General features: G+C 33.1%; 1 protein-coding gene across 1 annotated transcript; it reads right to left on the bottom strand.

Annotated features, from left to right (window-relative positions):
- Positions 1–11,870: 11,870 nt before the first annotated feature.
- On the bottom strand, positions 11,871–13,449 carry LOC132910159 (uncharacterized). The gene has a single exon (XM_060965664.1). It carries the CDS (start codon positions 12,950–12,952, stop codon positions 12,095–12,097), a length of 858 nt encoding a protein of 285 aa, XP_060821647.1. The 5' UTR covers positions 12,953–13,449; the 3' UTR covers positions 11,871–12,094.
- Positions 13,450–14,574: the final 1,125 nt, after the last annotated feature.

Below are 14,574 nucleotides of genomic sequence, written 5' to 3'. Positions count from 1 at the left end.
CTTTTAATTTCAATTTTGTTAAAAAACTTTACGTTATTCGCAAACTTGCACGTGTTTTATTATTTATTATATACATTTGCTCTTTATACATGCATCGTTGCTGTTTGCATTAATATCAGAGACCTTTTTATCGATTTAGAAGAATTTTTATTTAATAATAGATATTTAGAAATTAAGAAGAAGTTAAAAACGGAACGATGACGAATATGTGATTTTAAAGATATATCTGCGTAGAATTTAGGGATTTGTTATTTAAAAAACTTCAGTTTTCTGTGCATTCACCACTTATACATTTTACTGTTCGCAATATTACCAGTCTTATGATTTATAGGAGTGGAAACCATGTTAAATCTAAGAGAATACAGCTATATCAATGAAAAATTCAACGCAGTACTCGAAGCTAAGCTGGACATTATGATTCACTCGTACATACATTTATTCAGGTTTGATGAAAAAAGGATATTCATTTTGCTTGACAATGGCACCAATGCTCGTGACTTTTACCGGATGTACAAATAGATGATTGACCGTGTCTGGCGTAACACGAACAGTTCCACAGCAGAAATTTCTTTCAAATCTGTTTCAAATCTGCTACAGAATGAACAATTTCGATATGCTGTTTCGTTTCGCAGTTACGCGCTGCGATTCGATACGTTCCGGATATTCATAGAGCATACTTTAATTTACCTACCGATTGTGCAATGCTAGAAATACCAATATTTAAAGTGTACCTGAATATACTATAAATGCGTAATTTTAACATTTTGCATTGATAGATGTAAGATTATATTTCAAGTATGTAACATTTTGTTTGATAGCGTTGCACATGTGTGACGTTTTAAGATCAATTTAGTTTTATTTTATTAGTTTAGTTTTTATTTTAAATGAGTAATAAGTAAATAATGTGCTTGGTTAAGAAAGAACAAACAAACCTGAGACGATTATTATTTATAATAAGAACATATTTTATTATTAGATATAGTGTAAAAACAGGTAAATATAGCGTAGTATAAATATTGTATAGGTAAAAATATAGTAATATAGTGTAAAGATAAAACTAATCTGTGATGAACGGTTTGTTCCAATTCACTATAACAAACGTACCTATTCAAGTGCTATGATAGATACTATACATAATCATTCTCACATTTTGTATAAAAATTACCAATATTAATCCTTGTAAAAGTGCCTGCATATGTTTAGTAGTAGATTATTGCACAATAAATGCCGCTTTCTTATTTTCTTATTTCAGACATTTTAGAATCGTAAAACATTTCATAATTGTCTTAGCTCGTGCGTTATTTAAAATAGCAAATACACCAGATTTTTAGAAATCTAATAATTAAATTTATGTAATTGTAAAGATAAAGATTTACGATTAAGGAATTTCCATAAATATAGGGCAAAATTATAATCTTTACAGCGTTCACACGTTTCTCCCGTTATCGTTGCATTTCATATATTATTTATTATATTTGTTTAATTAGTTCGAACAGATTATAACTAAATATACATAAACTTTCGAATTTATAGTCAGACAAACGCAATACTAACGGTATATGATCACAAATATAGTTACGAATCTCATACTCACTGTTCCTTGATGGAGGAATTCAGGCGTAAAAGAGTTCAGTCGTTCAGTCTTCAAATAGTCTTATCGGATCACCAAATTCCTACTTTTTTATTCATCGTAACGAAATATAGAATATTTTCTCTCGAATGATTTAAGTGGAGCATAAAATCTTATACATATACATTATCTACTTAAGTTCTGATAAGAACTGGTAGTAAATTATGGATATTATTGATTATTTTGTACAAAAAGGAATATCCAATTGCCAGTCTTTTTAGATACAACGAAGTTTACTGATTTATATGGTCATAAAATGATATTGATTGAGAATTTAATTTCTATATTGCGGGTCTTAAGAATTTGTCACGCTTTCTCTAAAACTTGCTTACATATGATACCTGAGTAGATAAGTGTGTTTTTTTCTACCAGTAGAATTCTATACTACAGTATAGCAGAATAGAATCTCGATTTATTAGAAGACTACAATTAAAAAGGAACGATCGATTTATTTTAATGTATTATGAGTAATTAGACTGTTTTACCATTAGCTACGAATTCAAATATTAATATTAATAATTAGCAGTAGCATAATCAACAAAAAACATATGTTTTCAAAAATTGTAAATTTTTGTCAAATTTAAATCTTTTCTTAATGTATTGTAGTATAGTGAATTCTCGATTATTATGAAACGATTGATTATTGGGAAATTATTACTGTCGACATATTATCGATCGATAATCGAATTAACAGAAAATTTCTTGCATAAAAAATATTGAGCGTCGAAAATAGAAACTCGGAGAAATTATTGTTCACATTTTCGTTGAAAAGTTTTTCTATTTAATATTAACATTTACAAGATAGTTCAGACAAATATAATCCTTTTCCTTCTTCCAATTCATTATTTGCAGGCACATCAACATCTATATTTAGCAATTTAGTTGGAGAATTACAATACTTTGAAGAGATTGCTTTTCTAGAGACGTTTTTTTGAAAGTTTTAGCAGTTATAACGTTTGATTAAATCTCTTAAAATTATCCTTACTGAAAAGAAAGCAATATAAGAACGAAGACGTAAAAATTTAAAAATTTCTACATTCAAATCCCATTTTTTATAAGTGGTTCAAATGATAAAGCTTCTGTAATGTATAGGGTTGACAACTAAGTAATTGCGGATTTTGTAATTACCACCTAATGACAAAATCCGTAATCACTTAGTTGCCAACTCAATATCGTTCACGCGTTAGATCTAATTACAAAAGAGAAGAAAAATATGCTCGAGACGAAGCAACGACAAAAAGAAAGTGAGAAGGTTTTCTCTGCCAGCGATCTAGTTAATTAGTATGTCGTGTTTCACGGATCATTTGCATAATTTCCGTAATGACTATGAATGAGACGCGGGATATCTCTTCGAGTGTTCTGTCAACCTTGAAACATCGATTATTAATATCGCACTTGTTTCCTTCATTTTCATTCCGAAACTGTCAAATCGTGAAAGTTACTTCAACGAGTTATACGCTGTTGAAAACGAAGGAAAGAAAGTTGCAGTTGTTACGATGCGTGCTTTAAAACCGTGTACGTACATACGTACGCATTTTCGTACGCAACTTGAGTAACGACGATATTAAAATTCGCGTATCGAAAGAGAAATCCATTCGGCGCGGTGAACGCTCTTTTGTTGCACAGGAATGGAATGCCTGTTATGTTTCGGTTTAAAGCGAACATTCTGTTGAGAAGTACACTCGAGAATTGAAGTGTGCAATTAGGAAGAGAAACTAATGCACTGAAACAGTTTCTATCAGTTGCGTCTAACGTCTACTGTGGTCTCCGTCGAATTTTTACGTTTACTTACTCAGCCAAGTAGGAACGAATTTAGTCTTATAATTGGGCAATGGGAATTGTTTTAGTGGAAGGAGAGAAAGTGACAGGGAAAAAGGAACACATAGTAATAAAGAGTAAGATTGAAAGGTGAAGTTTATCTCTTCAAGCGGACGCAATTAATGTAGGTATTTTCTCTTTAGATTAAAGTGTTGTTACGTGTTTTAAATTGCAGTTGTACAAAATTTCAAAAATTGCGACTTTGATCGTAGAAAATGGCAAATATAAAATATAAAATATTGAGAATATTGAGATACAAAGTGTAATATAATTTTATGATTGTACGAACTTTTGGTTGAAAGATGGGTCAGTTAACGCATTACATAAGAAAGAAATTCTACCTAGCTGTATAAAATAATAATTATGCAGGAAAATTATGATTTTCGTGACATGAAGTTATTTCATCTCTCGCTAACCAAATAACTGACAATTTGCGTAACAAATTATCCTTTGTAACCAACACATACATTATTGAAACTATCAATATTCATTCTTTCGTCAGGTGGAACGTGCTGTTAGAATTTACAATACATGTACCAATTATATCGTTATATGCTTCCTGCTGTGACTCGAGTAATTACTCGAAGACGTGAGACAAATAGAAAAACGATTGATCGGGATCAAAGCATGCGGGAAGCGATCGCGAGAAATCGTCGTCGTTCGTAACGAGGCCATTGCCGGTGTATTTTCTCAGTTATCTAGGAAACGGTTTCGTCCGTTCATGGCAAGTTTTTTTTCATCTTTCCGTTGCTACGGTGTGCGCTACATAACAAACTCGACGAGACAACTAAGTTGAGCGCGATCGTTTTACAGAAATCGTTTTCCAGGCTACGGATGGCTCCAGCTATTTTCCGTCTGCGAACGGTAAGCCTGAAATTAAACGTGTTATACCGTAAATATAAATTGCTATGAAAAAGTCGAATAAGCAAGTAGGTACATAAATCAGTCGAATAATTCATAATTCTTTATTCGGAATCGATTTCACAAATGACCAACCGGAAAATCATTGTGAAATTAAACTTTGCAAATAGAACAAAAATATATAAGTAGAGTGCAGCTTTATTTCCACGGTGAAGCATAATGGATTTATCATTTATGATTGGTCCAGGTCGTATTTCTTACTTCTCAACGTACATGTTCCGGTAAGAAATAGTTTGAGGCTACAGACACGCATTTCCTGCACCTGTCCTATATGTAACACGTTGACCATGGACATGGATAGGTACGTAAAGTGATGTACACACGTGCACGCATTGCTGGCCGTCTTGCATAATTGCGAAGCAATACAGTGCGATTTTTCGCACTTGGTCATTTTGCCTTATATCGTACTATGGATTACATTTCGTTTTCTTCCTTCTCGTTGGTTTTTTCTACTAACGCCAGTGAAACGTTATTGGTGTATCGCGCATGATTTTCAATGTAAATTGATACTTAGGGAAACGTATGAGCTTTATCGTGTCATTATGCCATGATAGCGTGCATCTTGGAAATGCACGTTGTCCGTTAATGTCCAGGTTTTGTTTTTACCTTTCAAATATACCTACCGTACAAGTATATACTGAACTTTAAATCACTTTTCGGTTTTGAAATATTTTATTAGCAAACGTTTCAAACGTTTTATTAAACTGGCAAAGAAATATCGTATCGTACGTGTATTTTAAAATGATACGACTTGAACAAGATTTTCAGGGGAGCGAAAAGTTGTTTGGAATCTTAAAGGAATTATTTATTTAAACGCGTAAGATTAGCGAGAAAGTAGATTCTAGAGGACAATGGCCAAATATTATTCTTGTAACTTTTCATTTTTACATTTGAGATTTTTCTTCAACGATCTTGACGTTCTTCTAGTTTTAATTCTTCAGACAATTCTTTGAATTATTTTGTATCGTGAAATTTTCAAAATACGCGTGTAAAGTAGCATGAGAAATGCGTGCTTTACCTTGCTGTGTTCTTTGGCTTATTTTCGATCGAATAGATAATATCGTTAGGAAGTTTCTTAAACTTCAGGAAAATATCGATATTCAAGTATGATTTCGAGTTGTATGCTAATGATTTTTTTTCAATATTAAAATCCTTTCTTTAATTGAAATCAAAGCGAGAGAGGAAAAACAAATTTCAAGGAACCATAATTGAAACAAAAGTTATAAAGTTCGCGAACGATAACGTTTTTCGCAAAGGAATGTACTTCAATTGATTCTTGTAAGGATATAGAGAAAAGCAGAGATAGATATTATATTTTAGAATTAACAATTTTTTTGTCTTTGGTTATCAGACGTTTAAAGAATTTCTTTGTTGCAGCAGGGAAAGGTAAATATCTGTCATTGTTAAAAAAGTAGTATTGTTTCAATGCTCGCATAAATTGTCTGCTCTTTTTGTAATTGGGTTAGTATAACGTGTGACGACCGGGCAACTGTTGCAACTGTAGATACTAAAATACTTGAAAAATAAAAATAAATCGCATTTAGGACGTAAAATGAAAAAATATATATAAGTAATATAAATTCAGAATTTTATCAAAAATTCTGCTTACCTTAATATATTTAAATCAATACTTTTTTTTTTATTTGCGTTCTAAAACTCGTGTGATTCGTCTTCATTACAGTATCCCTATGTTTCTTATTTTTCTTTCCGTTATATTTTTTTTTTTTTTTTTTTTTTTTTTGTAGTTTTTTCCTTCATATGACAGATGGAAATCGACAGTCCCAATTTACGTGGAAAAACAATCCACACTTGTTATTGTTGCCACACTTGCTGCAGTGCTATAAGAATGTAAAATATTGATAAAGCTACCATAGGTGTATCATAGAGAAATTGAAAGAAAGAGAAAGAATCATGTTTACTCAAGTGAACATAACTCGAATTTTGTCACTTAACAGTAATAACGAATAATAATAAATTGCCACATATCAAACGACTATAAATTTATAAGAAGTATACATATATTTGGTATAAGCTATATGTTTGCCATTTAGAAACTCAATTGTACAAAACACAACGTGTCAGCTCATGAGACATCACGAATTATTTATTTGGTTGTTTATGTAAAATTGTATTTTCCATTTCATTGAAAATATTTATTTAGTTATAGTTTAGTTTCGTCTTTACTCAACTCACTTTTAACTTAACAATATGTTAAAAGTGATGTTTCCAAGTGCATTTCCATAAAGCATAAAGGTAAAAAAGTTACATCGATATGCTGCACACGTTCACGGACGTTACCTCTTTTAGCCACACTCGTCGCTGTTTGCATTCGAATGTAAATTAGTTTGACTAATGCCTCGATGGAACGTCTTGAAACCTTTATCAAAGTCATTTGTGATTTATCGGTCATTCCTTATTTATCTCGTAAAAAGAGAAACAATCATTCTTGACAAATATGTATCGAGATACAGAATTATTACACCTACTGCAAATTTTAAAAATGTACTAAGCCTCGTTTATTATAATATAATTTATTATTTAAAATTTATTAGGTTCATTATTTAAAAACACGACAATTACCTTAGAATTTAGTATCTATATAATCGATCCTGTATACCTGTATACAGAGAGTAGTTGTAGCAAGTGAATTTGAAGAGTAATTTCAGAAATAGAAAATAGATATTATATCTTTTTTTTATATCTTTTTATATCGATAATATAGGACAGAAACAAAAATTCATTTTTCATTTAAAACAAAAGTGTCAAATCAATATTCCATCTCTGTTGGCAATAAATATGTTTTCTAATTACGTTTACGCGCATGCTATTTAAACGCAACGAATGATATTCTTCTTGCATCTAATTATTCTCAGCGTCCAGCTGGTTCTACACATCCGAGAAAACATTGTCGAATGTAATTTTATTTCTCATGCGAGTGCATGCAAGTGCGGTCACGAACACCTATTCGTTAAAATTCAGGACTTAATTATTTCTTTAAAGGCATCGAATTGCCGATCGTAATCGGACAGAACGAAATGTGCGATTAAATTGTTGTGGCGTAAAAACAAGGATTCCGTAAATCTCGTAACCCCGTCTTTCAAATTAAAATACGGCAATTTGTAAGCGTGTAATTATCGGTGTTATCGTTGTTTGATTTTAATTGACTTCTAAAGATGATCTGTAAAAATAAAAGTAGCTGTTTAGGCGACCTTCGCGCGGTGAGCCTTTTCTCCGTGGAATAATAATGAGCGAATTTCCTTAATACATTTGCGTTCACGTCTAGCGCGTCGAGCTATCCGTGCTCTAATTTGCATTAACCGTTGCCTCGGATGCCCGTTAGTAAATCATTAATTTCAATGTCGACTGTGAAACGGTTTCGCCGGAAAATGGAACATTGCGTTCAACGATGCGAATTTTACGTGGGCTCGTTAATTTGTGCGAAATGAACGCATGGATTAAACGATGTGATCGAGGTATGTAATTAGATCTTGTAATCATTCGTGCTTTTTTCTTTTCTTTTTCTCTTCTTCTTTTTTCAAATATCACGTTTGTTATTTATTACAGTAAGTTGAACGTTTTATCGATATTAGATACAATGTTCATTATATGCACTATGTATCATGTTCAGGTATATATTACGTAAGATGTATTATATTTGACGATGCAGGATCCTCATTATGGATTTTAATATTAATAAACCTTGTTATTAGGCAGTAAATTGAACTGAAATTTTTAAGCTTCGTAGCGCTGCATTTAAGGATTATCGATAGGCTTTGCTGCTAGAGAAGCGTATTTAAAATCACACGATAGTATTTTATATTATCGTGATTGATTGATTATAATTTTGTGCATCAAAGGGTTGATAATTATGCGACAAGTTACGTAAATGCACGTAATTTGTATCTGACCATAATTGAGACTTTGAGTTGCTTGCTAGACACTTATAGTTTCAAAGTCACTTCATGGAGATGATGACGTAATATTGAGCTCATTCCGCTAGAAATTTACATTCGATTTTGGGTCGCAGGAATTTATATGAGTCATACATTCCTAAAACAAAATCGCAAGTAACGTATCAATTAAATAGAATAAATTATTTTTATTGTCTATTTAATTCTTAATGCGTAAATGGCAATACATTGGAGTTGTAAAATGCAGAAACACTTTTTAATTATTAATATTTTTGTAGATAATATCAGAACAAGGACTTCCATAAATTTTGCTACGGTCACCGCATCATATATTTGCTATTTTTATTTTATGCTTTATTTTAAAGCTTTTTAACTTCTGATTAGTCATAGATCGGTCAAAATTAAAGTCTTCTCTTACAAAACTGCAAAGTTTGTTACAATTTGCTTTCAGTTTCACTTTCAAATTCCACACTCCTGACAAAGATAACGAACGAAGATCACAGGAGAGAAACATGATAAGTATATCTGCATAAATAATCTAATTTTAATGTTACTTTATGTTATAAGGATGATTTTAATATCACGCAAGTGGAAATGAAAATTTGTAACGATTAAGAAAACAATAACAATATTTTCATGCTATGAAAAGCAATTTTTCAGAATTTCAAAGAGTACGATAAAATGCATGTTCGTTAAAATGCATATTGCAAAGTAAAGAAGAAAGATAACTTTTGTGAGGTCAGGTTGACAACGCATCGAATATTAAAACTCCTCTATGAAAAATGGGAAGTTTGGTATAATGTATTCTTTTTGTGTGGTTCAAACGCGAATAATTTGCAAGGTATCACAAAATCATTATAATACGCGATAACGATATTTATATTTACATAAAATTTAAACTAAAATAGAACAATATGATGGAACCACAATAGCCGCGGCCCATAAAAAATATTTCATAAACGAACAGAACGATATTATCACTCGGGTCATACAACAATATGCACTGGCATACAGCAGTATGACATTAACCGGTCAACAATATCTTAATGCGCGGAAGCTCGATAACTTATCGAGCAAAAGAACTGCAACGAGGCGAACGAACAAGATACAAACGGAAACTTTTCATACATCGCGTTTCGTCGTTGAGATTCGTTTTCTCTGGCGACCGTGAGCTCGCGCATAGTCCATAAATTGCAAATTTCTCTGTACTTTCACATCAACTGCCTAGTTTCGCCTATACGAGACCGCAATTTCAGGGTCAAAGGACATCACTGTGACCTTGATTCCTGAGGCCATCTCGGTCACGAGAGTTTGTTTATAATGGAAAGTATATTAATAGAATTGATATAGTAATCGTGTGACCGCTTTAGGGAATCAACTCTTGGTATCTGAATGCGAAAACGATTTTCCAATGCCAATTTGTGATTAATTGTTACGTACACTTTCTAATTAAGAGTAATTATATTAAGAACCTAATGAAAAGGTAAACTTGCTGTGATTCCTTCAATTTTTATACTTCAATTTTGTTCTTTATTTTAGCAAATATAGAAGTCTTTTAATATCTTGGAGAATTCTTCAGCATAGAAACAAGAACTTATATTCTATACGTATATCAATATCGAAATTCTTTCATATCGTTAATTTTTAAGTAGAATCTATAGCGCGATTGAGAGGATACGTTTCTTTATTCTTATTTTTTTTCTTTATTCTTTATTTCTTTCTTTATTAAGAAATCGTTTTCTTTACGAAGTCGAGTAATCGTTTGGGAAATTGTTTCATGAAATATCAAACTTTAAAGCATTATAAGATGTACACTGTGCCCTACTGTTTGAAAGTATCAGAAGACTTGCTTACTTTTAAATTGCAATTAAAGAATTGGATAAATCCTGTATACGAAGGATTACTAAAACAGAGAGTTTCTTCTCAACGATTTTGTTTCTCCTCGTGATCCTTTCTTACTTCTGTTCCGTGCTCTATGAATTTTATATTGTAAGACGCTTCCGCGAGGAAACCAGGTCAAATCTTACACGATTTATCGTCCCATGCTTTTATAAATTATCAATCTTTTTATACTTACTGCCTATTTAGTCTTCCTCGTTATGGAGGGCAATTAAGTTACTAAAGAAGCACTAGTCGTATATTCTTTCTTGTCTCTATAAACGATACGGTTTTTTATTATGTTTTAATTGGTTCATGTTAACCTGATTATCTTCTCCTTTACGTTCTTCAATTTTCGCTCTTTCTTCAAGCCTTTGAACCCTTCTTTCATACCCTTGATGTATCGTCGACACGAGAAACTCGTAACGAAGCAAACAGTTAACATTGACCCAGATCATCGTGCTTTTTTGTTTCTCCCCGTAATGCTTTGCACATGATTAATCGACGGGGCAGTAGTATATCGTTTATCGCGTTAAAGTTCAGAAAAGGTAACTTCTTTCACGTGCTATGTAGCTTGGAAGTTTGTTCGCAGGAGGATTGCATCAGGTGTACGCTTATAGTGACGGGGCACATTTTGCAACCTCCTGTCGAGTCTTCTTCAGCCCAGCAAAAAGTCAATAGCGTCGACGTATTATGTCTATATTCTTATTTATGAAGCGATTTTTAGGGGTAGCGGGAAAAATAGTCGACCACGGCTCATGCCGTGAAATTACTGTTCATCGATGACATTTATTTTAAACCATCGCAGTTTTTGTCAGAGGTAATTCACCGTCAAAATTTGCAAAATTATAATAAAGTTCGATCGAAGATACTAGGCACATCGGTAAAGTAACTGAAGCTGTCAAAATAGAATTCTCAACTTTTTATGTCTTTAATCCTTTGAGTACTTGGTTCATACAGGCAACATGAAAGATGTACGAGCGTTTAATGCTTGTAGCGACGAGCATATAAATAGCAATATTCTGTTTTCGCAACTCGTGTGAAATAAGTAATGTTTATTTTTATATTAATATTATGTCGAGAGAAAGAGGGAGAATGAAATATTTGCAAGATTCTAAAGATATTCGAAGAAATATATATATATATATATATATTGCATTTATTTATAATGGTGCTATAGTATAATATACTTTTTAAGTATGTGTTACCTATATCTAAATTAATTTTATTATGTTGTGGATACACATAAAAGATTAGATGAAAACAAAATCATCAAAGAAACGAGATATTGTATAAACAATAATGTAGACGTATACACAATTAATTTTGAACTGTATCATGAAAGAAGTAATTACTTTCATGATATATTTACAAGAAGTTCAAATCATTGGAATAATTCTTTTTTCTACCACTTATTGTTATTTTAATAAGCACTGAAAGGGTCAATAAACATATATAACATGTAGATTTGTTGTAAACATTAGTATATCTTTGAATGCATCAACCCAAAACTGACGCTTATTTGATATCGAAGATTTGAAGTATACACAGCTTGATGTCGTTCAATTAGCAAAATTGAAATTTTCAAGCGCAAGCTGTGTTCTTTTGAAAGAAATATCTCTAACTTTACGAGTATTACGACTAACTTTGTCGTGAACCATGCTATATAATATAATTATCAGAATTAAAATCTCCGCGTCCTTCTTAATGAATTATCTTTTCTCTGTTTTTTTCTTTTTACTTTTTTTTTTTTTTTTTTTTTGAACGCTGGTATTCGGTATGAGCGTTTGATTGAATCTAATCGCAATACTAGCGAAACTTGGTATATTTCTTCCGAAAGATCACAGTTGATACTCGAAAGCCAGAACTCTAACAACCAAGTTTTTTCTACTATTGATTCGGATGAACAGAATTTATAACTCTACTACGTGCCTCTTCAAGGCCATTTGAACGTTTCATCGCAAGACGCTTCATCTTCCAAGCTCAAGGGACAGTATTCATCAGCAGTGACCCTGTCCAAATCCCCTATATCCGCTCTAGGTTTGAACGGTAGCTCGGAAACCAAAATACCTTCTAGTGGTTCTTTTTCATCCGCGTCCTCCTCGAACTCCCAAAAATCATCATTGGAAACTTGATTGCTGATGGACTTAAAATCCTTCTCACTGAACGTGATCGTCTTCACGTTTCGTTTTTTGGGTAATTGCTTCTCGCGTGAAATATCCCTAGACGTGGCCAGCTTCCTGTCGTATCTGATTCTCTTAACCGTGCTCTTAGACAGTTGGGAGACTGATCGATGACGATCGTCGTTCTCGTGACGTTCGAGGTCACGGTCGTCGTGATTAATAGGTTGTCGAGAATCCTGTTCATTCTCGGTCGACTTCCTTCTTTCCAGCTCCGATTCCGCGACAGTTCCCAGGAATGCATTTTTATCGGTAGATCCCCCTGCGGCGGCCTCGTTTTCACTGGTGCCACCTGTCACCTGTGGCTCTCCATTCGTTCCTGCGGAGTCATTTTCTGCAGCTTCGACAGCACGCGCAATCGTTTCGACAGCTTCGAGAATCTCCCGTGATGGCTCCACCGTCGGATCGGGGTGTGGCGTGGTAACCACGGAATCGGTCTTATCGACCGAGTCAGCTTGCACGTCGGACCTCATTCGCGGATTCTTTCGATACTCTTCCTCCAAGTAACTCCGGAACTGATCTCTGAAGTAACTGTCGATCATTTTCCACACGCTGGTGCTGTACCAGGTGAGTATACCAACGAGAAACACGCCGCGAAAGATCAATCCCAGCATGATCACACCCGAGTGTTATTTATTGCTAAATATTGCTCGTGGTAAATTAAACAAATAATGAGAATGCGCGTAATTTAACGATTGATATTTTGCTTATTAAAATTTACGAAGGGTATTTATGATAAAATGTTCATGATTATGGTCTAGTGTAATGTAAGCGATGGAATACTTTTAGGAAGTTTGAGTAAGAGTACCTTATGACCTAGAGAATCGATACATAGATACTTGATACTGTGGTACAAACAAGGTAAAATAAATATTTCTGTAGCTCTTTGATGTTGAATCATGTTACGTGTTACGTTAATGCGAGCGTCTAGAGTTCGTGTTCAGAAAGCAAAGCATAATTTGCAGCGTGTAGTTATAAACACTGAATTACTCCAAGAAAATGCGTTAGATATATCGATTGTAGTGTCGTTAACTTCTCTCTACTATGTCAAACTTCGTCCAAGATTTTTTCTCAAATTTTGTGGACAGTTTCGCTGAAAAGTTTCCGCTTATTCCGTTTCCCCGAAATAGTATTCCTTCAGAATACTCATAGCTTCCTGCATTTTTGGAAATCCCATCGTGACAAAAACTAAAATCGAATTGGCGATTACGAACAGTCGCATCATTTCGAGACCACTGTTAGATCTTAACCACTCGCTAAATCCTTGATTATCCACGTCCTTTTCCACATTGTTTTTCTCATCTTTCTTGTCTTCCGGGCCGTTCATTTCGTTCTGTCGTCCTTTTCCGCCTTTGTTTTCATAATTGCCGCGTTTTTTCATCGCTTCTATGTGGATTGCATCTGAAACTTATGAAATTCCCATTTTTAACAATTGCAGACAAACATTAGATAGATACACGCTTCCGCTTTTGAAATAGCATTCTATTTTTATCGCACGGTAAATTATTCTTGTTGATTCAAGTTTCACGAGAAATATCACATGGAACACTAATTTTGGACATCACTTTTCTGGAGTACAGTTCCTGCGTATCTATAGTAAGCGCGCTTAAAATACATTGCTTTAGAAGCCGAGGGGTTCGCAGTAAAAATGGAATTGTAATGTTTTTAGTTCGCTGTTGTACTCATTCATGTGCTCGCTTGGTCTTATTGTATCGACAACTAGGACAGTAAGTTTAAAATTTTTAATGTCTTCATAATTTTCCTTTCTATCGTTTTTGTTCCATATTGGAATGAAACATTGATGCAATAAAACAGCAGTGGTCAATTCAGTTATTACTGACGCTTTGTTACATCATTAAAATTAAGAAGCAAATTTATTGAAAATATTAAAAAATATAAACAGAAAAATTCAATTTGTTAAATTATTTAATTCCATTTGTGTGTAATTAAAATTTAATTTGACATATCGCTTTAAAGAATTGATTCCGTCATTTCGTGGTTTGAAAATAAATATTAATGAAACACGGTATTCGATTAAGGAATTGATGTACTGACGTGATGTTTATGGAATATGAATAATCATGTGAATAATAAATTACCATATACGCCAATAGCGTTACATGTGTGAGGATTACGATTAATTTAAATTTAATCAGCTGCGAAATAAATGAATATATAACTCACGTGTTTGGTTGAAAATGGAACAAATCTCTCTCAGATAGTCATTGTTTGTAAT

This window comes from Bombus pascuorum, chromosome 8, assembly GCF_905332965.1.
Source record: "Bombus pascuorum chromosome 8, iyBomPasc1.1, whole genome shotgun sequence".
NCBI classification, from domain to species: domain Eukaryota; kingdom Metazoa; phylum Arthropoda; class Insecta; order Hymenoptera; family Apidae; genus Bombus; species Bombus pascuorum.
The sequence above is the reverse complement of the archived record's forward strand: the minus strand, read 5'-3'. Positions and strand labels throughout refer to the sequence as shown.